The sequence below is a fragment of the Cnephaeus nilssonii genome (assembly GCF_951640355.1).
Source record: "Cnephaeus nilssonii genome assembly, chromosome: 4".
NCBI lineage: Eukaryota > Metazoa > Chordata > Mammalia > Chiroptera > Vespertilionidae > Cnephaeus > Cnephaeus nilssonii.
The window spans coordinates 56513800-56540675 of record NC_137075.1 but is presented as its reverse complement, the minus strand read 5'-3'; the positions used below and the strand labels follow the sequence as shown (position 1 = coordinate 56540675).

General features: G+C 40.0%; 1 protein-coding gene across 2 annotated transcripts in view; it reads left to right on the top strand.

The window, feature by feature from the left end:
* The window catches only part of PRTG (protogenin), a gene marked incomplete at its 3' end in the record, with an annotated part of 130043 nt that overhangs the window by 1322 nt on the left and 101845 nt on the right, over positions 1 to 26876 (top strand). For both annotated transcript variants that reach the window (XM_079767757.1, XM_079767756.1), the window contains exon 2: positions 1083 to 1385. In XM_079767757.1, the coding sequence (XP_079623883.1) occupies positions 1083 to 1385 (303 nt within the window). The remainder of the gene's footprint in view (positions 1 to 1082; positions 1386 to 26876) is intronic.

Sequence of the window (26876 nt, the reverse complement as noted above, 5' to 3'; positions counted from 1 at the left end):
GCGAGCGGGAGCCGCGGGCGAGGTGGCCGAGGGCCTGCCTTGCTCAGAGACAGAGACCGATCCCGGAGATTTGTACTCAAGGATTAAAAACAATCACAAGGAAGATGAAACGTTCCCTCCAGACCCCCTAACGTGGGGGGGGGGGGCAGTCAATATGCAAGACGTGAGCCTTTGCACTGACTGCAAGAGGGGACGAGGTATTAGGTGGTCGTAGGATCCTGGAGGGGAGAGAGGGCAATCTGTACACCTAGGATAAAACCTTCCCTCTGCTCTGATAAAAAGTGTACTGGTTGATTAAGCAATCTCTTATCCCTATTAGACAGTAAGGACCAATTAGTCACGCATTTTTTCCCAACAGTTGGCAGTTCCAAAAAAAAAAAAAAAAGAAAGAAAGAAAAAAAGTTTCCTAATCCGATCACCCACTGAGTACAAGCAGCAAGAGTTACCAACTTTTCAAAGTCAACTGTCTGTCCTTTAAATATCTACCTGACTCTGGAGACATTAAGTAAATGGGTCGCTTTCCAGGAGAGGAGACAAGAGTCCTTGGTGTAAAAGGGCAGATGTAAAAATGCAAACTTGTAATTTGTCACAAAAGATAAACGCTCTTCTCAAAGGAGTAGGTGCCGGGGCTCCAAAAACACTTCAAGGGACAAGGAAATAAACTTGCTTGTTCACAGAGTTGGAGTTTTGCTAATGATTTCTTGTAAAATTAGACTTTTACGACTTACTCTGTTCAAGATCTTTTTGACAAGCTTGTAAAAGTAGCAAACAGCTTGTGCTCAGGAGTTCTCCTGATGATTTTGAAACTCTAGCAAGAAACTTGAGAACAGAATTCTTACAAGGCATAGACGTGATGGAAATCTTCCCCATGCTTTTAGTGTAGATGTTGTAAAAGGTGATATTTCTGATTTGTTGAAAAGTTTGCTGAAACTCAGATGGTATATTAAGATGCTTGTGAGTTAACTAATATGGTTTGTTAAGCTTTGTCTTATTACACCCAGAATATGTGTTTTACAATTGTGTGTTAAGAAATGATGGTATACCTATAATTCTGGATATACCTTTCCCCCTTTTCATTATAGGAATGTGGTGCTTTAGCGAACTGTTTTTTGTAAACGAACCACAGGATGTAACTGTCACAAGAAAGGACCCAGTCATGTTAGATTGCCAGGCTCATGGAGAAATTCCTATTAAGGTCACATGGTTGAAAAATGGAGCAAAAGTGTCTGAAAATAAACGGATCCAGGTCCTGTCTAACGGCTCTTTATACATCAGTGAGGTGGAAGGCAAGCGAGGAGAGCATTCGGATGAAGGATTTTATCAGTGCTTGGCAATGAACAAATATGGAGCCATTCTTAGTCAAAAAGCTCATCTGACCTTATCAAGTAAGTGTTTTAAGTTCTTGATTGTTTTACATTTTTCATTGTTATATTCTGATAATTTCTCAAATCATTTATATGCTAATCCCAAGGTCATACAAACATTAGGAATTTTCCTGGAGATATTAGTTGATGCCAACAAAAGGCATGCAGAAAAATCTGAGGGGGGAAATGTAAATTCAACTGAGTACAAAAGTTAAATTAGGTTTAGAACATGAAAACCTGTAGAGGTGGCTTTATGTAAATTTAAGTGTTTCACTATGAGGAGAGTTGAGAGTAAAAGTTTGGCCAACACAACAACAGTTGTTCTAAAAATCGAATCTTTTGTAAAAGAATAATTGAATTTTTAAAATTACTAGCAAACCTTTCTGCTTTGCAAATGGCCCTGGAGTGCTAAATCTTTCTTACAGCTCAACCTTCCATTGCTCTGACCGCACGCTTTAAGATCACCCATGTTGCTTTTAATTGTAAGCGAGGGCATTGGTCAGTAACTCTCAAGCCTTTGAAGTATTCCTAGTCTTTTCCTGCTGAGAGAGAAAGAGATTAAGGCCATTTCCATATTATGCCTAATGGACTTAAACCAGATCTGCTCACCTTTTTCCAGTTGTCATAAAGTTTGCTGTCTAATGATTTCCTTTGTATTAACAACCCCATCAGATCAACCATCTGTCCAGGAGATCCATTGCTTGGAGGTTGACCTGATGACTGTAGTTGGAAAGAAAGGTCTAAGATAGGGTACTCCGTGTTCCCACTGAGGCTTTCCACCTCTCCAGGTGATCAGACACTGCAGCACAGCACTATAATAGACATTTAAATCTTAAAAAAAAAAAAAAAACACCACACAACTGTATCTTTTAAAAAGTTGTACAGGCATCCTACTTACATGCTTTTGTTGATCCACACACACACACACAAAAATAGATTCTGCACTATAGTTTCAAACTGATCATTTAAATGATGAATAGTAAGAAGAGGGAGCTCTTGACATCAAGGCATAATCTTTAGGAAACAGTTTCTTCAAAATCTACACAGTTGAAATTTAGGAAGCTATTGGCAGGGGTTTCCTAGGTGATTTTATTGTAACTGTCTGTGGCCATATTTATATCAGATTCATTTAGCAGTTTATTTTATTTATACAATAATTGTAGAAAATAAATTGCAAGCAAAGATGTTTTTATATTGAAATATGCCAGAAAATAGAGAAGTTCCCAATTCTAGTCCTCTCCCCCCAAGAATAGCATAAACCTGAGAGAATTTCTGATAAACTTTTTTTTTTTTTTTTGCTGTAATCATTGGCCAGTAATTATTTTTGTTGTTGCTGAGTAATGGTTTTTCTGTGAAGTACTGTTTTCAGGAGAGTATGCTTTTTCTATTATGTTCTCTTCATTTAACCTTTGTGTAATGTAGAATTGTTTTAGAGAGTTGTAATTTTTCTTTCTTACTGGGTTTGGGAAATCATGTGTTTTCAAACCCAGAAACTGTAACTGGTATTACCTTGCCGGAGAGGAGAAGGGCAAGATGGATAGGTGGGTGGGCCTTGGAAAGATGAGGCATTTGTCATGACCACAACTTATTTCCAGGACCTCCTTGGAAGCCTGACAGAATTCAAGGGTACCCAGAAATACTACGGAAGCACGCAGAGCTTTCAGACTTCATAGTCTGAACGGTGTAATAAATGTTAGTAACAGCAAAACACGTGTTAGTATTGGCTTTTTTAGTATCTTTAAAAAATTTATACTAAATATTTAATTACTTGTGAATCATTTTGAAGGTTCCTGTGAAGTAGTTTTCATATTGTAAATACCAAAAACTTTCTAATGGAACTACTTAGAACATTGCTTTGCTATTAAGTATCAACTGTAGTCAGTTATAAGGACCCCTCTTTTCATATGCGTACATTTTATTTAACTCTGAGAAGGTATTTTGCTAAGAAATTGCATTTAGTATTATAGATTTAAAATAAGAAATGCATAGTGGGTTTAGATTTTTCTTTAGAAATATGAGGTTTCTTAGAGATTCTGAACTCATCAAATAGTTCTGATATCTAAGAAGCCAATGCCCAATGACTTTATCCTGTGTTCAGGGTAAAGCTATAATACATATTAAACAGGAAGAGAATAGGCATTAAGTGGACATTCTGGATTTGTGTGTGTGTGTGTTTTAAGCTAGTTCTCTTCTAGTTATTGATAGCAGCAGGGTGCAAGTATGTTCTTTTATTTTCTGGTCAAAGATTTTTGTCAGCAAGCATTGGTTCAGAGGTGTAATAATACAGCACCTGGAAATCTAAAACTTTAATCTGGGCAAGTTTTAGATTTTTAACACGCAGGCAATCAAGTCTTGGTTTCTAAACTTAGGAACTAGAAGCTGAAAGTTGCACTCTAGGCAAGAATTCCATTATTCATGTGTAAATTAGGAATTCACAGGGTTAAAAGGTTAGAAACTGGCCAGGATGAGGTTTACCCTTGTGATAAAGAGCAGATGACCCTCATTCATTGGCCAAAGCTTTCATGTAGCTCTTCTGCAAAGTTAGCTATTGCCACGAATTGTTCTTGAGGAATGCAGAAATTCAAATGTGAACAGGCCTTTCCTTAAGTGTCACTGTGGAGCCTTATCTCCCAAGCACATCAGAGCCTGCTTCAGGGACAAGGTTCCTCCCCAAAGGCCTGGAGGCTTTGCTTTCCTGTTGTTCATCCAAGCACAAAAGAATCTGTCTAATTTAGTTTATCTAAAGGAAAGTATAGGGTTAAAGTAATATTTAGTTGTTGTTGTTTTAAATGAAGGTAATCCTTTTTTATTGATAGCTGTTTTACATTTTCATGTAATTGGAATAGAAAGGGGAATGATGTGAGAGACCCTTTTTCTGGCTGTATACAATAGTAAGAACAGAAGATTAAACCGTTTCCTATACATTTCCATATTTTAAACTTTTGGCAAATCAAATGTTCACATTTATGGGTGCTAAGTCTTCACGAGGTAAATAACTTAAATGTTTTGAGAAGTAAGAAATAATGTATGGACATCCTGATGTTTCTTGAATTCTCAATGTTGAGTAAGATAAATTTCATAGGAAAGCATTAGTGTGGTAAAACGGTCTCATATTTCAACAAGTTTAAATTAAGATAAGAGACATTTGAGAGAAGTAAAGGAGGAGGCGGGTTGTGTTCTGTGATGTGTAAAAGACGGGCTGTAAGCTAGTGATTGAACAGGAAGCTAGTTGTTTATTTCCTTTCCATAAAAGGTGGAAATTGAAGTCTTAGGGTAGAGGGAAAGAGAACATAAAGCTGGTTTATATTTTGTAGGTTTTTCAGGACTGTTCACTTGGATGGAAAATAATTTTTTAAGTGAGCATTTATTTGTAGCTGGAAGACACTAGGAATTTTAACCTTATGATGGATTTCCCCCCAAAAAAAGTTAGGGTTAGTTTTGGCATTCCTAAAGTTTTTTTTTTTTTTTTTTTGGGGGGGGGGGGTCCATTTCTATAACTTTAAAAGGATGCTGATTGTTTTCCATGAATAAAATGTTTGTCATTCAGTTTAAATTGAGATTAAACTTGAATTTTATTTTTTTGAATGAGATTAATGGAAAACTGTTCTGTGAGTGTGGTTTCTATCTTAAGGAGTAATATATAAATTATAGCCCAAAGTTGATCTTGAAATGTGAAGTTAAAATATATTAAAAACATTTAAGGATTCATGTGAAAAAGAAAGAGGGTGGGCAGTATATTGAAAAGAGAAAGATAAAAATACTATGAGACTGTTAGTCAAAATTTTGAATTTTATTAATGATCTTGGACCCAAGATTTTGCTATGTTGTCACTTTTTATTGAGATTTGTACATGCTGTAAAGGACAGAGTGTTACCTGTGTGCATGTTCACCTCAAATCATGCCTTAATTCAAGAGTGCTAACACAAAATAAAAAATCATTTGGTTTTGGAAAAATAAGACAGAATTGAGGTATTTAGAGACATCAATCTGGCAACACTGTAGGTAAGGTTCAGCTTTCTGGGATCTAAGAAAAATTATCTTGAAAGAGAGGGGGTATGGTTCAAAAGTACATGTTTAACTTAAAAACTGACCATCTTAAAATTGCCTAAGCTAACTCAGGGAAGTAAAAGCACTTATGGTTCTACAGTCTTATTTACAATGACACTTGGTTCTTAGAGTCTGTCTACTTAAAAGGTTTATCAGGTACCTGATAATCGCTGGGTAATGGAACCAGTTTTTCGCCACTTTGCAGTTGATTAGTGAGGATTATTTCTCATCTTAAGAAATGTGTAACACTATCTCACTGTTTTTCACAGTTGTTGGAAATTTTATTTTTTAACTAAGCAGAGTCCACTGATGGGTGGAGTTATAATTCATATATATATATATATACATTTGTTTTATATATATATTTATTTATTTATTTATTTATTTTGTTTCTGTTCAGCTTGTTAATGGAATTTTGAAAGGGCATTTGGTATGTCCCTCTTTTTGCCAACTATCTCTGATGACTCCAGAGAAAGGGTCTCACTTAGATCAGTTGTTTGCTCAGGGATTTGATGTCATTGCTCCTGAATTTAACAGCTGGGCCTATTGATGAAGTCCAGAGCAATTTAAAAGAATAGCAAAAAAACAAATCTTTTAACCAGGGTTTTAGGTTGAAGGAATTTTTCAATTAATAAAGCAATGCATTTGAAGTTACTTTTTTGAAATCCCTCACTAATATTCTTGACTACAATTTTGAGAAATGATATTTATCCGTCAGAAGCATAGTCACTAAGGATTGATTACTTTCAGCTTTTAAACTGGCAATTACTACTTAATTTTTTAAATTGATTTTAGAGAGAGGGGGAAGGGGGAGAGAGAGAGAGAGAGAGAGAGAGAGAGAGAGAGAGAGAGAAACATCAATTTGTTGTTCCACTTATTTATGCATTCATTGGTTGATTCTTATATGTGCCCTGACCTGAGATTGAACCCACAACCTTGTCATATGGGGAGGATAGTCTAAACAACTGAACTACCTGGCCAGGGCCTGACAATCAGCATTTATATGAAAAATAATCAATAGTGTTGAGTGAGTCAGTTTGTTGAGGGTCATACTTGAAGCAGCTATGATTTTTTTAAAGAGAAATCCTAAAAATTGTACCCCAAATTAAGCTTTCATTGTCAGCACTATTTTAACACTTCTGGGAGTTTATAGTGTCCAGACTTTTTATAGAAGCATTTTTTAAAGTTATTTAAATCTTGGTAATTAAGAGAGGAAGAAGACAATTGTAATCATTGCAGCAATATTGGCAGTAGCTCTAACATGGTAATCTGCACAGAATAAGCTCACAGTCAAGAGTTGACAATGGTGATGTGCAAAAACAGTAAAAAATGTACCAAATTACCTTCAGTGGCTGTAATTCTGAAGCCAAGTGAACTGCTGTAGGGATACGCATTGCAGAGGATAAAGGCATCATCCTCACAAAGGTTTCTGACACTAATCTGACAAATACTTTCCTGACTTTCACATTCCCTGTTGCTTTTTTTTTTTAACCTCTGATTCTCAGAAACTGCTTTTGATGAGCTTTAAAAGTCAAATTCTTATAGACTGAGCAGAAGGCATGAATTAAAAGTGTTCGTTTTCTCAGTTTCTGGAGGGTTTGCCCTTTTCTTGTGTTTATATATCTATATATATTTTATAAGCTGCATTTATAATGGCTAGATTAATTGACTGTTGGAGAATGCAGTAATTGTTCAGGATTCTGGTTTCAAACTTGTCTCCTCACTGGGCTTAGTTCTTTGAAAAGGAAAAAAAAATTTAAAAATTTCACTTTGTGTTTTTTTTTATGATTCTGCTTTATAAAGACTACTTTCTCTAAATCAATTTTATTCTTTTGGAATAATCCTCCAAAGTAGCCTTTTTATTGTTTTGTAGTATTTTTAGTACTGCTAAGAATGGATTTTCTACTCCAACAACACTTACCCCCCCCCCCCAAATAATAATAAAGTAACATAAAAAAGAAAAATATATTTCTTGTGGATTACATTTTCAGAGTTTCTCAACCTTCTGCAGATGACATGTGGGCATAGTAATTCTTCATTGGGGAGACTGGTGGGTGCAGTGTAGCAGCATCCCTAGCCTCTACATACCAGGTGCCTCATCTCAGTTTTGACAACCAAAAAAAAAAAAAATGTGTTTTGGAGGCAAAAATCAGCCCTGGTTGAGAACCACTGATGTTTCTGAAAATAATAGAGAACTTATTTCCAAGTCATACTGTGGCCATTAGTCATTTTAACAGTTTCTGTCTTTTGCTTGATATTTTAGTTGGTGTTAACACTGCTAAATCTATTTATTAGAGAAGCATTTACTATTTTTAAATTTGCCAAGGAAGCTAGATTTTTTTTAAAGATGTGTTTGGGTCTTTGTCTGAGTTGGAGTGATATTGTCTCTTTACCCTTTTTTTCACACACATGGTACACTGAAAATTATTGAGAGTTCACCCTTCTCTAGTTCCATTCATTTGGATTTCAATATTTTAGCTCTTTTTGGGGGGATATCTAGTCTAAGAGTAAATGCAAATTTTACTTCACCCTGATTATGCAGCACCTTTTATTTTCTTGATGTGATGGACACCATAGTTGAAAAGATATGAGAAATCTCCATGTGTGGTAAATGTTAAAGAACATCTATTGTGATGCTCTGCATGGAGAGAAGTAAAACTGTATGTGATTAACAGCCCAGAGAATAACATTTGCTGTGTGGTAGGTGGTTTGTTGGGTGAATGGTTAACAGAAATCTTTTCAGCTAATTCAATGGCACCATAGACTTATTTTGGGCAGAAGCAATTTAGCTTCCTGCAGATAATGTTGTAACGATAGTGGCATCTTGAGAGGGCATCAAGGGGTGACTAAAGGGAAAATAATTAGACACTGAAGTATGTTAATTAGTATATAGAAAGTTGCAGGGAAATTTTTGACTGGTTATTATTGAAATATTGTCTTAGATTACTTATTAGTAGTGGGCAGGGATTTAATAGTCTTCATCTTTCCCAAGATATCACTCTTTGTATGTGCTTCTGTTTTGGTTATTTATGCTAGGAAAAGCTCTGAATGTTGCTACCTGTAATTGACCACCTGTAGAGGCCAGTAGTCACTGGTGGCCCAGCTGGCAAGTTGAGATGAAAGAAAGAGGAAGCAGAATATTTGAGTAAGTGGCTCTAATGCTGAGCAAGGCTAGCTGAACACATGGTACCCTGTGTTCTACTCTAAAAAAAATACTTGGAGTAGATCACATCATCAGTTAGTTCAAAATAAAAGAGGAGAATGCGCATTTTTTTCTTATAATTAGGAAAATGGTACCTATATCAAAACAGAATTTTAATGTTCTTGAGTTCTTGTAGTCATTTCATAAAGAAATTATGAAATTGATAACTGCCAGTATTTGGTAAATCTTAGTGCTGCCATATTTTTTATTGAGTTGCTGGGAGCTTCTGTGGAAAAGCAGAAAGAATAACAAAGAGGAGAGTCAAGCATTAATTTCTTCTCCATTGCTGGTGACTTATATGACTTCAGACCAGGAGTGGGGAACGTCTGGCCCAAGGGGTGTATAAGGCCTGATAAATCATTTGGTCTGGCCATGCAGGCTAATTTTTAAGTTAATAATTTTGCATGGCTCACGAATGATGTTATAAATATCTAAATAGCCCTTGGCAGAAAAAAGGTTCCCCACCCAGCTTTAGCCTAACCACTTAATTCTCCTGATCCTTGTCCTATCTGTAAAAATGGGTAGCTGGCCCTAGCCAGTTTGGATCAGTGGATAGAGTGTCAACCTGCAGACCAAAGAGTCCTGGGTTCGATTCCACGGTTGCAGGCTCCTCCTTGGCCCAGGCCCTGGCCGGGGAGCATGCAGGAGGCAACCAATCAATGTGTTTCTCTCACATCGATGTTTCTATCTTTCCCTCTCTCTGCCACTCTCCCTAAAAATCAATGGAAAATTATCCTCTTACAAAACAAACAAACAAACAAAAAATGGGTAGCTGGAAAAATGAGATGGATGTTGAACAATATAGTGTCATTGTAATTTTAAGTAAATGGCCAATAAATGATATTTTTATTATTTTTATAAGACTTATGTCCAATCACATCGCAAGAGAACCATTTAAGTCATTGAGAAAAAATGTTTAAAGGTTGGCCATTATTTAACTTGGTACTTTTAAGAATTCATACTTTAGCCGTGAACCTTAGGGGGATCTGCTTTTGGAGGGTGGGATATCTTAAATCTATATGATCATTGGAACCAGTACTATTTTTAAGAGCCTAGAAAAATAACATTGTCTGAGACTGGACAGTTCAGGATAGTTGTGCTGCTTTGGAGGTTGTCATAGTGTCTGAGGGTATAACTCTACAAATATTTGTCTGGTCCTGCTAATAATTAATAGTGTATTCTGATGTTTATAAACCCGATGTTTAAAAAAAAATAGTGCTGATTTCATTTTAAGAATTTTGCTAAACTCTCTTGAGAAAGTGTTTTACCAGAAGTAGATTATGCAGGCTCCCCACCACTGCCACCAATTCTTATTAAGAAAGATAAGGTTTAATCCCCTTCCACCCCCCCCCCCCCCCAGCTTTCAAGCTGAATTAGCTTGAGTCTCTCTGATTGGATTTACAGTAACTTCAATTAAAACATTGACCTCAGTATAGACACATAATAGGAAAAAAAATGCTTTGATGTTGGTATTGCCATTTTGGTATTTCTTTTTAACAGGGAGATTGAGCTACAGCTTTTCTTACAGTTAAATGTGTTTAGTATTTTCTTAATAAAAAGAATTTACTTTTTATATGTTCAAGAAAGCCACATTTTTATGCTCTGACAGTAATACTTTTTAAAATTGATTTGAGAGAGAGAGGGGAAGGGAGAAGTGGAGGAGAGGGAAGGAAGCAGGGAGGGAAATGGGGGCGGGGGAGATTTATTGTTCCACTTATTTATACATTTGTTGGTTGATTCTTGTATGAGCCCTGACTGGAGATCGAACCTACAACCTTGGCGTATCGGGATGACACTCTAACCAACTGAGCTACCCGGCCAGGGCTGACAGTAACTTTTAACATACTGTTACGTGAGGGATGAACTTCAGAAAAAGAATAATATTACCAAAAGTTTTACCAAAGGAATTTTAAAACTTATCCCAGTGATGAAATATGATTCCTTCAAAGCCTGCAAGTATCTTTACCTGGATGATTTACATTTTTAGAAATCTGTGATGATTAATACATGAAAGAAATTATATAGACAGAAGGAACTTTGTGAAATTTCACCTTTGTGAAGTTTGTCAAGTTTAATTTTCAGTTCACCAGGTGTCAATTAGGAAGCTCTGCTATTCAGGGAGAGAATTTTACTGTTTAGCAGGTGGTACAATGAGAAATCATGACGGGATCCACAGCTGGTCAATAGAGAAGTGACCAGTTTCTTACCAAATGGAATTGACTACCATTCTTTATTAGGACAGAAAGAAGCTGACAGAAGCTTTATTCTGTTAAACGTCTTTCAGAAAGGGGTGCCATTTAAAAAATTGAAATAAAAGAGAAACAAAGAAAATACATTATTATTTTCCATTGATCTTTAAATTTTTAAATACTTGTTAAGATGCTAGTAATGAACATTTTGAAGAGAGAAGCTTAGGATTCCCTAAAAGTTATCCTCTAGTCAGCAGAGTCCTTTTTCCCTCATTTGACCTGCTGTGTTATTCTGCCTTCCTTCTAACATGAGTAAAGACCACAATGTGCAGTTTTAGAGATTTCTATTTTGTAAATAAGGAATATGGAGCTGGAATATATAACTGCCTTGCTGAAGGGCACAGCTACTAGATCTGGGATCAGAGCTCAGGTTTGCTGTTCCTAGTCATGAATTGGCAATGCTTAAATAAAGACTTTCTGGTGTGTATTGTGTGGAAATGTGTCTTTCCTATATAATAAAAGACTGAACGGCTGAAGGACCGGTCACTATGATGCGCTCTGACCATCAGGCAGACACTTAATGCAGGAGCTGCCCGCTGGCTGGTGGTCAGTGCACTCCCATAGGGAGAGAGTGGCTCAACCAGAAGCCCTGAGCCTGGCTCATGGCTGGTGAGCGCAGCAGTGATGGTGGGAGCGGGCCTAAGCCGTCAGTCGGACATCCCCTGAAGGCTCCCAGACTGTGAAACCCCCGTTCACAGGCCAGGCTGAGGGACCTCCCCTCCCAAGTGCACGATTTTCATGCACTGGACCTCTAGTATTCAAATATATCCCATCAAATCCAGAATATAGAAAAGAGAAGGGTAATGAAACTGACACTGAGATTAAAGACACTTCTTAATATTTATTTCAAAAATATGACTTTAGCCCTGGCCAGTGTGGCTCAGTTGGTTGGAATATTGTCCTATACACCAAAAAGTGGTGGGTCCAATTCCTGGTAAGGGCACATTCCTAGGTTGTGGGTTTTATCCCCAGTCAGGGCATATACAGGAGGCTGCTGATCGATGTTTATCTCTCATATTGATGTTTCTTTCTCTCCTTCCTGTCTCTAAAAAAATAAATAAAGTATGTCCTTGGTGTGGGTTAAATATATATATGTAAATATATGTATGTGTGTATGACTTGATCATTGTGCAACTTAACCTTTTACTACTTTGCTTGTATAGGGCTTTATTGTTGTTGATGTAGTAAATAGGTGATCATCATCATACCTAATAATAAACAAACATGTAAATTGACCAGACCTCCGCTACGCCCACAGCCAATCAGAGTGAGTATGCAAATTAACCCAACAAAGATGGAGGTTAATTTGCATACGTAGGCACCCAGCAGCCTGGGTCCTGGGAACTTTCTCAGCACCCAGGTCATTCCGAGGTAGGCCTTGCATGGGTCCTGAGCAACCTGGGAAGGGCCTGAGCCAGGGGGCTCCTGGGCAGGGGCGGAGCCGGCGATCAGAGGGAGCTGGGGGGGCCCCTGCCCAGGCCCCAAGGCTTTAGGCCTTGGCAGGGGTGGAGCCCGCGATTGGAGGGAGCTGGGGGGCCCCTACCCAGGCCCCAAACCTTGGCCAGAGGCTTGGGGCCTGGGCAGGGGCAGAGCCCGAGATTGGAGGGAGCTGGGGGGGCCCTGCCCAGGCCCGGAGGCTTTAGGCCTTGGCAGGGGTGGAGCTGGAGATCAGAGGCGATAGGTGTGAACTACAGAGGAAACACCTTTTCTGACTGCTCATTGGCTAAGCTCCCTGTATGCCACTGGTAATATTCTTAGTAACTTGGGTATAAGAATCCAAAAAGGTGATCTAGGGTTTTTCCACCACACTGGTGGAGAAAAAAATGAAGGTCTGCTCCTGGAGGGCTAAGAAATGTCATATCCTGCCCTAGCCGGTTTGGCTCAGTAGATAATGCCTAGGCTTGCTGACTGCAGGGTCTGGTTCGATTCTATCAAGGGCATGTACCTAGGTTGCAGGCTCCTTCATGGCTGGGGCCCAGGTCAGGGCTCATGCAGGAGGCAACCAATCAAAGTGTTCCTCTCACTTTGATGTTTCTCTCTGTCTTTCCCTTTCTCTTCCACATTCTCTAAAAACCAATGGAAACATATCCTGAGGCGAGGATACAAAAAAAAAAAGAAAGAAAGAAATGTCATATCCTATGAAAGACACATCTTGAAAATACCTAAAGAAAGTTGTCATTTTTTCATGGTGAAGGGACTGGAGTCTGTGTTGATGAAAACACCTTGGTGACTGCGGTGACTGGCAGTGGCTGCAGCAGTGGGGTGATGGTGCTGGTGCCTTTCCCTGATCAGCCTGGTTGCCTTCCACAAAGGGAGGCCAGACTGTGGGGAGCGGACCTAAGCCGTCAGTAGGACATCCCCTGAGGGCTCCCAGTATGTGAGAGGGGGCAGGCTGGGCTGAGGGGGACCCCCACCCCAGTGCACAAATTTCGTGCACCAGGCCCCTAGTTTTGAAATAAAATTGCTAATGTGTTTCAATTTTTATTGTCCTTAACACCTTGAGGAACTAATTTTCTTGCCTGTAACCTCAATGCAGGGAGAGTGAACTCCAGTCCTTTTGGAGACTCAGCATTTGCTGATATATCTGTCCAAATGGAAGTTGGCTATAAAGCAGTAATTTTCAGTTTCTAGTTAAATAGAGCCTGCAATGGAATGAGGATACCCCACATGTCCCAATTCTCCCCTCTCCTATTCCTTGGAACCAATCATTTAATTTCTGTCTCTATGGATTTGCATATTATGAACATTATCATGCAAATGAAATCATACAATATGTGGACTTTTATTCATTGCTTCTTTAACTTAGCGTAATATTTTCAAGGTTCATCCATATTGTAGTATGTATCAGAACTTTGTTCTTTTTTATGGCTGAATAAGATTCCGTTGTACGATATACCACATTTTATTTATCTTGTCATCTGCTGATGAACACTTGAATTGTTTCCATCTTTTGGCTATTGTGAATAATTCTTCAATGAACATTGGCATACAAACTATTGTATGTGGAAATCCAGTTGTCCCAGCACCATTTGTTGAGGGGGCTATTCATTCCCCATTGAATGGACTTGGCACTCTTGTTGAAATCAGTGGGACATAGATATATAGGGGCTTGTATCTGGACTCTATCTATTCCATTGGTTTATATGTCTACCTTTATGCCAGTACCACATTGTTGATTACTGTAGGTTTCTAGTATTTTTTTTTTTGTGGGGGTGACATCCATATATATAGAAAGCCAGGGGCCATCACGACAGAAACAACCAGACGGACAACTGAACAGGCTGCGTGGGGCAACCAGGCCAGCAGGGGATTTAGTGAGGGACGACCAAATGACTGAACAGCAGGCTGCATGGGGCAACCAGGCTGGCAGGGGGGGCAGTGAGGGGCAACCAGGTGGCAGGCAGGCAGGTGAGTGGTTAGGAGCCAGCGGTCCAGGATTGTGAGAGGGATGGCCTGTGGTGGTTTGCAGGCCAGCCACGCCCCCTGGCAACGCAAGTGGAGGCCCTGGTATCTGGAGTTTATTTACCTTCTACCATTGAAACTTTGTAGCCTGGAGCGGAGCCAAGCCTCCTGCTCGCTTTGTGGCCGGCAGCCATTTCTGTTGGGGTTAATTCACCTTCTATAATTGAAACTTTGTAGCCTGGAGTGGAGGCCTGGGCCAGCCAGGGCAAGTGGAAAGCTTGGCTTCCTCCATTGCCGGGGGCAACCCTGGCCTGGTCACTCCAGCTCTGTGGCTGCCGCCATTTCTGTTTGGATTTGTTTACCTTCTATAATTGAAACTTTGTAGCTTGAGTGGAGGCTTAGGCCTGCAAGGGCAGGGGGAAAGCTTGGCTTCCTCCGTTGCCTGGGAAACCTTGCTCTCTGTGGCTGTAGCCATCTTGGTTGGGTTTATTTGCATATCTGCTCCTGATTGGCTGGTGGGTGTGGCTTTGTGGGCGTGGCTTGTGGGTGTAGCGGAGTTAGGGTCAACTTGCATATTACTCTTTTATTAGGTAGGATTTCATCTTCAGTAAGGCTTATTAATACTTCCTACATAATGGGAGTGTTTACTTCTGTTTGGTGCCCCAAGGTTTCACTGGTCATGGACAAATTTGGGGGTTAATCCTTGGCTGCTCTGAATTAGTTGTATAAATTTAGAATCTACACAAGTGTGTGATATAGGCCATGATGTTTATCATGAGAAAAATGTCTTCTCTTTCAGAATAAAGCCTCCTTGTTGCTAGTTTTGCTGGTAGGTGAGTGTTTCTACAGACCTTTTCTCCAAGTGCTTCCAGGATCCAAGCTTCAGGTCTCAGTTAACCATGTTTTGATGAAACAAATCTCTTCCTCTTTGAAGAAACCTCTAGTTCCTATAGCCATCTCTGGGCCATCATGGCATCAAGCCAAAGTTTACTGCTCTGATCTTGTCCTTAAAATTTTGTTAGTGGTGGTGATGTTGTTTTTAATATGTTCAATGCCACATTCTATGTGTCTGTAGTGAGAGAAAGTATCTGTGTTTATCCAGACTACCATTTTGCAGGACCTAAAATAAAGATGGAGTCTGGAAGAATCATGTCCTACCTGCCTGATCATTGAGGACTTAGTTCTTAACTTTCCAATTTCACTTCTCTGTATAATTCTGGCCCTCTTTATTTTAATCCTCAGCAACCCTCCCAAATACATTTTTGTCTTTCCTCATTCCCTTAACCCAGTGCTGTTAATGGAGTTTTTCAATGACCTTAACTGATATTCCCTTCTGCCAGAGCACCCAGGAAGATGCTTGGCCCATTTTAGATACTAAAATACTTACTGGCTGATTGAAAATTCTTTATTTAGACATATTTCTGACTTGGCACAGTTATTCATTTCTCCAAAAAATATTTATTGAAAGCCTATTCTGCTAGGTCCTGAGAAAAAAACGCCCCCCCCCCAAAAAAAAAAACCAAAAAAAAAACAACAGTCCCTGACCTCAATGATAGCTTAGTGGGGATAAGGGAAAGGGAGAAGTTCGGGCTGATGTTAATATTTCTCATTTGGGTGACTTGGTAAATGGTGGTGCCACCAACTAAAATGGAGAACACTGGACAAGGAGCTAATAAAAGGAACAAGGTTATGAGTTTGGCTTGGAAAGTGTTCATTTAAGGTGTCTGTGAGATGTTTAGGTGAAGCAGTCTAGCAGGGGGTCCAAGAGACCAGTTAGGAGTCAGGAAAGGCGTGACCAAAAGGTTCCTAGTTGAGTATCACCAGGACTGACTTAGATGGAGTTAATGTAAGTCTTGCTTTTGAGCAGGATGAGTGTACAGTCAAGAAGCATGGGCAGCCAACAGAGACAAAACAACTGCCAGAAAAGTGGGTAGAAAACCAGTAAAGGACAGAAATCACAGAAGCCAAGAGAGAAGTTTCAAAGAGTTTATGAAACAACCTCAGATGCAACAAAGGTTTTCAGTAAGACAAGACTTGAAAAATATCCTTTGTGCCAGGAAATTTATAGATCATTAAAATCTTAGAGCAGTTTCATAAGAGTGAAAACAAGCACAGCTTTTGGGGGCACTGAATTTTGCCTAAACTTAACAGTGGGATAATTTCTCATTATTATGAGAAATAATGTCTGACATTATTATTTTCTTTTTTTTTTTTTAATTTCTTTATTGATTAAGGTGTCACATATTTGTCCTCATCCCCCCATTCCCATCCCACACCCCTCCCCATGGATGCCCCAACCCCCTGTTGAACTTAACCATTGGTTAGGCTCTTATGCATGCACACAAGACCTTTGGTTGATCTCTCCCTTCTCCCCCCACCCTCCCCTATCCTCCCTCTGAGGCCCGATAGTCCGATCGGTGCCTCCTTGTTTCTGGTTCTGTTCTTGTTCATCAGTCCATGTTGTTCATCTTTTCCCCTAGATGAGCGAAATCATGTGTCACTAGAGATGTACTTATAAGAATTGAATGTGCGACGGGCAATAATAGTTATGCTGACAGGCAAAAAATCAGTCTGTAGTGAGTTTCTTTCTGGACCAACAGTTCTTTTGAGACCCAATATCAATGTCCACCAGTTCCTTATGAGTACATGTCGGCACTGACCCCTCAGCTCTGGATGGTGGACAAATGGTGATAATGCAGGTCCGACTCCCTCTGGTTTGGTCTCGGCCGGACCCAGGGGGGGCACGGCTTCACCCGGACCCGGGACCCAGGCTCACCCGGATCCAGGGGCCCGCGGCCTCACCCGGATCCAGGGGCCCGCGGCCTCACCCGGACCCGGGACCCAGGCTCACCCGGATCTGGGGCCCGCGGCCTCACCCGGACCCGGGACCTGCGGCCTCACCCGGACCCGGGACCCAGGCTCACCCGGATCCAGGGGCCCGCGGCCTCACCCGGACCCGGGACCCAGGCTCACCCGGATCCAGGGGCCCGCGGCCTCACCCGGACCCGGGACCCAGGCTCACCCGGATCCAGGGGCCCGCGGCCTCACCCGGACCCGGGACCCAGGCTCACCCGGATCCAGGGGCCCGCGGCCTCACCCGGACCCGGGACCCAGGCTCACCCGGATCCAGGGGCCCGCGGCCTCACCCGGACCCGGGACCCAGGCTCACCCGGATCCAGGGGCCCGCGGCCTCACCCGGACCCGGGACCCAGGCTCACCCGGATCCAGGGGCCCGCGGCCTCACCCGGACCCGGGACCCAGGCTCACCCGGATCCAGGGGCCCGCGGCCTCACCCGGACCCGGGACCCAGGCTCACCCGGATCCAGGGGCCCGCGGCCTCACCCGGACCCGGGACCCAGGCTCACCCGGATCCTGGGGCCCGCGGCCTCACCCGGACCCGGGACCCAGGCTCACCCGGATCCAGGGGCCCGCGGCCTCACCCGGACCCGGGGCCAGGCTCACCCGGATCCAGGGGCCCGCGGCCTCACCCGGACCCGGGGCCAGGCTCACCCGGATCCAGGGGCCCGCGGCCTCACCCGGACCCGGGGCCAGGCTCACCCGGATCCAGGGGCCCGCGGCCTCACCCGGACCCGGGGCCCAGGCTCACCCGGATCCAGGGGCCCGCGGCCTCACCCGGACCCGGGGCTGACATTATTATTTTCAAATTAAAATAATGCTATACTGTAATACCATTTTATATTTTCCTGAAACTTATCAATGTCATGGATACAATAAGAAAATTTAGTTATTTAACTAGTATAAATGATTAAATTTCTATTGTATTTTATCTGAAATAACTGTTAAACATATACAGTTCAGCCTAGGGAACATACTCTTTAAGTAACAATCCACCTGGCGGTGTGGCTCAGTGGTTGAGCATTGATTGTCCTATGAACCAGGAGGTCACAGTTCAGTTCCCAGTCAGGGCACATGCACATGCACATGTACATGTCCCTGGTAGGGAGCATGCAGGAGGCAGCCAATCGATGATTCTCTCTCATCATTGATACTTCTACCTCTCTCTCCTTTTGTCTCTCCCTCCCTCCCTCCCTCTCTCCCTCCCTCCCTCTCTGAAATCAATAAAAATATTAAATAAATAATAATAAGTGAGTATATAAAACCATTAAAAGGCATTCCTCATTTGTTTATTAAAGTTCTCCATGTTGTCCATTAAATTGATGTTTCCTCAAAATATACATTTCTAAAATTTTGGCCTATTAGGTCTTCAACCTGAGAAGAAAATACTGATTTTTAAACAAATTTCCCCATTCTTAATTTTATCTTCTAATATCAACTTTGCAGATAATATTGATGGTATAATAAATGGAACCAATTCTCATTAATCTGTAAATATTTGAAATATTTTGGTAAAATTAATTAAGACAAGGAAAACAATTTCCTAACCCCTATTTTTGGTATTATAGCTTTTCTAAGCAATTCAGTTTTTCAGTTTTAATAAGCAACTCAACTAAGATAGTGGTTTAAAGGTGTATTTATTTTGCACAGCTGGCATGGCTCAGTGATTGAGCATCGACTTAATGAAATAGGAGGTCACAGTTTGATTCCCAGTCAGGGCACATGCCTGGATTGTGGGCTCAATCTCTAGTGTGGGGTGTGCAGGAGGCAGCCAATCAATGATTCTCTCTCATCATTGAGGGTTTTGCCTCTCTCTCCCTTTCCCTTCTTTTCTGAAATTAGTAATTGGTGAATTTTAAGAGGCCTAGCCTTATAAACTTGGTATATCTATAATAACAAAAGCGTAATATGCAAATCAACCGAATGAGCGAACAGCAGAATGACCGTCCAGACAACCTTCCGGATGACCACGCTATCACACCCACGGGCGCCAGGCCAGCCAGGGCGGGTGCCATTCGATTGGTTGGGGGCCTGGCCATCACCCCATGATCGCCCTGCAGAGGGAGGCCCAGGCCACTGGCTGGCGGGCCAATCGGTCAATCCGGGGGCTTCATGATTGCCCCAAAGAGGGAGGCCCAGGTCACCAACCGGTGGGCTGTGGCGGGTGGGCAGGGTCTCCTTCTGTGGGGGTGATCCATCATAGAGCCCCAGCTGGGTGGGGAGGGCCTATCTCTTTGGGGTGATTGATCGCGGGGCTCCCGGGCTGTGAGAGGGCACAGGCTGGGCTGTGGGACTCCCTACCCCCCATCCAGTGCATGAATTTTGTGCACCAGGCCTCTAGTCCATAATATTTAAGAAGGTAATATGCATTAAAAATGTACATGAATTTTTATGAAGTGTTTTTCTTTTAAGAAAATGGTTTGTGTTAACTTTAAAATGCTGGACACATTTCATATGTGATAGTGAAAGGTACAATGATTTAAAAATATATAAAACAGGAAAACAAAACTTTCATCTTTATGAAACAGCAGTCTAGGTGTCATTAATAAGAGGACATTTGGCTCTTCAAACATATCGTGTCCCACTACATAATAGTTTACTAGATTAAATGAAATTATTGATTTCTGCTTCATTATGGACATACATTTATGAGCAGTTTCTTCAGCACCAGAGCACAGTGTCAAAGGTCATAACTTTCTTTCTTCAGAAGAATAAAAGCTTTCAGATGGCACATCCCAGGATCTCTCACTGTGGCCTTTTGCTTTTTCTCTCTTGCATAGAATTATTAGTGAGGCATGGTTGAAAGGAACATCTCATAAATCAGCAGGAGAGAGCCTTCTTAAAATCACTGACTACGAGAATTCCACTACAGGGTATTTTGCTTTTACCCAGATTTTGACAGTTTTCAATAGGAAATGGGTCATTGTGACAAGCTCTTTGTGTCTGCTATTTTATGTAAAACATTTATATATTTTTAAAATTTGATTGATTTTTAGAGAGAAAGTAACATTGATTTGTTGTTACACGTATTTATGCATTCATTGGTAGATTCTTGTATATATGCCCTGACTAGGAATTGAACCTCCAACCTCAGTGTATCGGGACAATGCTCTAATCAACTGAGCTACCTGGCCAGGGCTATTTATATTTTTAGTTAAAGCATTCTGTTTGAAATAAGTTAGAATATTTCACTGTGTGAAATATATACATTTTTCTACTTTCCTATGGAAGTCAGGTCTCTGTGACTTCAGGGTGGACCAGTAAAGAGTTAGAGGTTTGGATGTTTCCATCACTTATTTGTGTCATGTAACCAAAGCCCTTGCATCAACGGCTGGATTTTTTACTTTTCATCAAGGTGTTTTGTTATCATGTAGCTATAAAGCCACCGCTTGTACCATAGCTGGTATACCACTTTGCACACGAGGATGTTACTAAACATGAATCTCATTTGAAAATGACTTTTAAATTTCATGATAGCAATGTGAGTTTTAGGGATTATTAAGTTTTATAAATATATATATATATATATATATATATATATATACCCACACATACATACATATAATATATTTTTGTTATATGTATATCTATAAAATTACTTTTTCTACACGGTGATGAATTCAGCTGTTACAGTCCTAAGAATTCCTCCTATCTTTGTATGTTTTAACTAAGTAGTTACAAAAAGAAAATAGGAAAGACAAGTGATTTTTTTTGTCCTAGTTGGTCATTTAGAAAAATAATTTAAAACTAGATTATGCTCTTATTCTTGAATATTAGATCCTCTCAGCACTGGCCTTTAAGATAGTTTTCATATTATGAAGATGTAGCATCATTTTACTGAAATCCTCTTTATATTTTAAAACCTCTCCAGTGACTCCTTGGATTAGGAAGGTAGGGGAAGGTGCTGTAGCAGGCAGAGGAGCTGTCATTCTTCAGCCCACAGGTTAATTCTGAATAAAAACGGTCTTGGTTAGCAACAAACTGGGATCTTGAGACCGATATAAACTTTTCTTTCGACAATCAGTTGATCATCAATCTAAACTTATCAGTGGGTGGCAAATAACTTTTCTTTCTCAAGGAGATATACAATGAGTGGCCAGATTATTATGATCTCTGAATGCATAATAATCTGGCCACTCAGTGTATATCCTATGTAATAAAAGGCTAATATGCAAATTGTCCCCTCGACCAGGAGTTCAACCAGCAGGCAGGCCGGCCAACCGTCCATGTCCCCTCCCCCGGCCAGGCTGGCTGGACCCCACCCATGCACGAATTCATGCACCGGGCCTCTAATATATACACTGAGTGGCCAGATTATTATGCGTTCAGAGATCATAATAATCTGGCCACTCAGTGTACTCTGTCTATCTGATAGTTTTTGGATGGTTATCTGAGAGCAAATGAGTTAATGTGAAAGAGTATTGAGAATTTTTGTGTGTTGAGCATTTTAACAGCCGTGCATTTATTGAATAGTTTACCCATGCTGCCTTCTTTAACTTGTGCCAGTTCGAAAACAAATGAATCTCATCTGGATGTTTTATCACAAAGGTTTCCTCTCACTTGGTGTAATTGATAGACCAAGCCAAAAGTAGTAAATTCCTTTTTTAGTTTCTTTCACTGCCATTTTGGCTTAAAGATTAGCCCCTTTTGATCTTAAAACCAATATTATTTTCCCTGCAGACCTCCAGTTTGGATCCTCAGTACTCAGGGTGTTTTGAGGCTGTAATTCCAGAGGACTCTGGATGTTGTGATCCCAAATCAAAGACATTTATCTCTTCTTTTAAGGAAAAAAGGGATTAGGAACTTCCTGCTGCTTTTGCAAACACTAAAAGCATCCTTTAGGGCTTGAAGTTGCCCGGAGGTCACTTTTATAAACGCTTCAAATACTCTCAAGGCCCCAAGTCAGCTCCCAACTCCAAGCTCTTGCTTTTAAGGATAAGGACTAGAATACCTAATCATGTAATAGCTTTGTGTATAGAATCAATGAGATTAAAAACATAGTTGGTATTATCTAAAGAAAGTGTTCTTATCCCTGAAAGCAGATGGAAAATATCCTGATTAGCCTGAAAATTCAGTTTTCTTTTCGTACGGTTTTACCATGGACATGGTTGGTGGAAACTGGTTCATTAGGCAGGAAACAAATGTGAAAGCCTTGGCACTGATGTGTTTGGATAATAATAATTTTGTTTCATTCTACAACCTGTCATAGTAGCCTCAATTAAGTAATAGACATATTACTTAATACTTCCTTTTTAAATAACAAAAATATATCAAGACATCTGATATTTTCTTAATGGTATTAGATAATATGAAAAATATTTTACTGTTTGAATAAACTGTTAGATTAAAAGAAGAATTGCAGCGATTGTATTCAGTATGATAGAGTATCACACTGTGTATTTTAAAGCTCAGTTCCTAAGAAGGTAATAAACTCTAAACGGACTATCCTCAGAAGTCCCTCTTTTTTTTTTTTTTTAATTTCTTTATTGATGAAGGTATCACATATTTGTCCTCGTCCCCCCATTCCCATCCCACACCCCTCCCCACACATGCCCCCACCCCCCTGTTGTCCTTAACCGCTGGTTAGGCTCATATGCCTGCACGCAAGTCCTTTGGTTGGTCTCCCCCTTTACCCCCACCCTTCCCTACCCTCCCCCTGAGGCCCGACAGTCTGATCCATGCCTCCTTGTTTCTGGGTCTGTTCTTGTTCATCAGTCTATGTTGTTCATTATTTCCCCTAGATGAGTGAGATCATGTGCTATTAGAAATACACTTATAAGAACCGAAAATGAGACAAGCAATAATGGTTATGGTGACAGGCAAAGAAGTCCCTCTTGTGGGGAATTCATTAAACACAGATTTTTAAGGGATTGTTTCCAAATTTTAACTTTACCACCAACAAAAGATATTTATATATTCCTTTAAGAAGCTACTACTCAATTTCAATGTGTAAATAGAATGTTTTAGGTACAGTGTGTATATATATATATATATATATATATATATATGTACATATATGTATGTTTATATATGTGTATATATACACATATATGGATGTATGTATATATGTACATATATTATATTCTATTACAGCAATTTATGTGTGTATAAATTTTTTACTGATTTTAGAGAGGAAGGTAGGAGAGGTAGAAACATGGACATCCCCTACTGGGGATCGAGCCCACAACTTGGGCATGTGCCCTGACCAGGAATTGAACCATGACCTCCTGATTCACAGGTCGATGCTCAACCACTGAGTTATGCCGGCCAGGCTGTGTGTGTATATTTTTTAAGTATAAGTGGTTAAGAGATTTGAAGAGTCACAATCTGGACTAGATCATGATACCTGAAACAATTCACTATTTCAAAGCTTATGTGATTCATAAGTAGGGGAAATAATCTTTGTTTAGAAACTTCATCTTACCTGAAGCTTTTTCTCCATTTAGGAAAAAAAAAAAAAAAAGATGACTTCTTTCTTATCAAGATAGGGCAGTAAGTTCATGCCTGGACATAGTCTCTCTGCTCCAAATCCATAGCAGTTATAGGTAAAATATAAGAATAGAAAACTAAAAAGACATATTCAGGCTCAAAGACAAGAGGAATATCTATGGAAAACCAACACAGAAGGGAAATGTAGACGGTTAAGTTGCCTGAAATTTTAGGCCTGGTTTTACTTCTGGATTGGGAAGGATTTTAAAATAATTTACAAAAAACCTGACCCATGAAGAAAATAATAAATTTTAAAAACTTTTTAAGCCCTGGCTGGTTTGGCTCAGTGAATGGAGCGTTGGCCTGCAGACTGAAGGGTCCCAGGTTCGATTCCAGTCAAGGGCACATACCTGGGTTGTGGGCTTGATCCCCAGTGGGGGGCATGCGGGAGGCAGCCGATATATGATTCTCTTTCATCATTGATGTTTCTCTCTCTCCCTCTCCTTTCCTCTCTGAAGTCAATTAAAAATATATTTAAAAATTTTTTTAAAAAAATTAAAACTTCTGAATTTCAAAAATATAATATAAGCCAGGAGTTAAATGACCAGCTACCAGCCAAATAAGAAACATACAATAAAATGACAAAGGATTAGTAACCAAAATATATAAAGAATTCCTACAAATCAATAAAAAGGAATCAAACATCCTAGGAAAAAAGAATATGAACAGGAGGTAATTCACAGAAGACAAAACCTAAATAGTTGGTAAACAAAACTATGCTTAGCTAACTAGTAATCAGGGAAATGAAAAAAAAAATTAAAGATACTATTTTACATTCACTAAATTGACAAAAATCAAAATACCTGATATTTCCAAATGATGGCAAAGAAAGCTGATGGTAATCTAAATTGGTAGAGCATTTCAGAAAGCAATTTGGCTATAGGTGGAAAAATTGAAAATGCATGTGTGCTTTGACCCAGCAATTTCATTTCTAAGTATACTAGAGGCCCGGTGCACAAAATTCATGCACCAGGAGGGGGGTCTCTCAGCCCGGGCTGCACCCTCTCCAATCCAGGACATCACTCTCGCAATCCGGGACCACTGTCTCCTAACTGCTCACCTGCCTACTTGCCTGATCGCTCCTAACCACTCTGCCTGCCTGCCTGATCACCCCTAACTGCTCTTCCCTGCTGGCCCGATCGCCCCTAACTGCTCTCCCCTGCCAGCCTGGTCGCCCCTAACACTCTCTGCCTTGGCCCCCACCACTGTGGCTTTGTCCGGAAGGATGTCTGGAAGATGTCCAGTCTAATTAGCATATTACCCTTTTATTAGTATAGATGTCATAGAAAAATTCTTGCCCTTGTACATAAGGGAACATGTATAAGAATGTTTCTTGAAGCATCCTTTGTAATAATGGAAAGTTGGAAACAACTTACATGACTATCAATAAGGAAATGGCTAATAAAACATGGGATACTGTATACAGTGAAATGAATTGGTTAAAATGATTAACTAGAGTTAAGCATAAAAATAAATTACAAAATACATAGAGTATGATGCCTTTGTCTATAGCTTGAAAGTATGCAAAACAGTACATATTTTGTTTATAAGTATATAGATATTTAGTAATAGTATAAAATATCTATGAGACTGAGGATATTATTCATGATAGTGGTTACTTCTGGGGAGGGAAAGATCAGATTACAGACATTTTATACAACCAAATCTGTAATGTTTTACATTCTTTTTAAAAATTTTGAAAAACTATGTGTTAAAGTGTTAGTATTTGATAAAGCTTGGTGTAATGTACATAAGTGTTTGTTATGTTGCTCCCCCTTCTATATGTTTCAAGTAGTTTGAATAAACAATCTTTAGAGGAGTGCTTTAAAATATATTTTCCTATTTTGTCAGAGATAAAGTGTCCTATTAGTGGCCATTGAAATTAAATAATCTTATGTTGCTTAAGTGTTTTTTATTTGCTTGCGTTGTTTGACAGGTTATTTTTAAGTTTTACCTCCACTGTCTTTTTACTATTTTTCTTCCAAGTCTTAAAAATACTTAATTATCATAAATATTTTATATAAAAAGATACTCATAACCTGAATTAAATCTGCTCTTGTGTATTTTGAAAAACCATATTTATGTTTGGCACTAAATTGTCTTAAGCAGGGCCTTTGATTTATCAATCAGATTGCCATAAGGTTAATTCAATTTGAGAAATAGCACAATTATAATAACCAGGTCATACATCATTATTTGGGTTGTCTTAATGATCAAATTGGATGAACAATTAGGGGTTGCATCAGCTGCTTTTCAGTTAGCTATTTTAATACCCGAAGAAAGCAAATCCACCTGAGATTTGTGGATTTGGTTGAAACACATAGCAAAGCTGCATCCTAGAAAATCTTTGCTGGTACAGAAAATGAGCCTCTCTGAAGGCTAAAGCTATTATTCGAGACAGGGGTCTTTGTCTGTCTTTGACCAGTGGTCAGTGAACTCTGACCAAGCATTTCATTTCAGCATTTTGACCATAGTGTTTGTTGCTAGTGATGGATTCGTTAACCCTCTAGAGCTCACATTCTTATGTCAAAGACTTATCCATATAGAAAAAAAAAAGATTCTATGTGAGCTTATTCATTTTACTTAAAAGACTAAAATGCAGTTGTGTGATTGAAGAGGTTACGTTGAGGCCTGGGAATGCCTTCATTACTCTATCTATCTATCTATCTATCTATCTACCTACCTACCTACCTACCTATTTATTTACTTATTTATTTATTTACCAAAAAATAGGAGTTTTAATTTAGATTGGAGTGCTTGATAGTGACACACTTCAAGGTCTCATCTGACTTTGGAATAGAAATGAAATGCATGGTTAATAATAGACTCCCCCCCCCCCCCCAATAAATTGGCAATGAGAAGCTCAGTGGGGGAGCTTTGATATTGAGCTCTCTGCTCATCATTCTCTGCTCATTGTTTATTCAACAAATATTTATTGAACATCTACCATGTGCTAGGCATTGCACCTCGGGGCTGGGCTAAGGTGCAGGGAACAAGGCAGATGGACTTCCTGCCTTCATGGAGCTTATAGTCTAGTGGGGGAGAACATAGACAAACATATGTCATGAGGTGAGACATGCTTAACAGAAAAACAAAACAGGGAAAAGGGGGAACAGAAAGCTGGGGTGGGGATTGGTCACTATTTTCAGTAAGGTGGTCAGGAAAGGCCTTTCTGATAAGGTGATGTTTGAGCAGACACCTGAAGAGAGGGACCCAGATATGGGGATTTCTGGTAGAAGATCGTTTCTAGATAGAAGAACCAGTGCA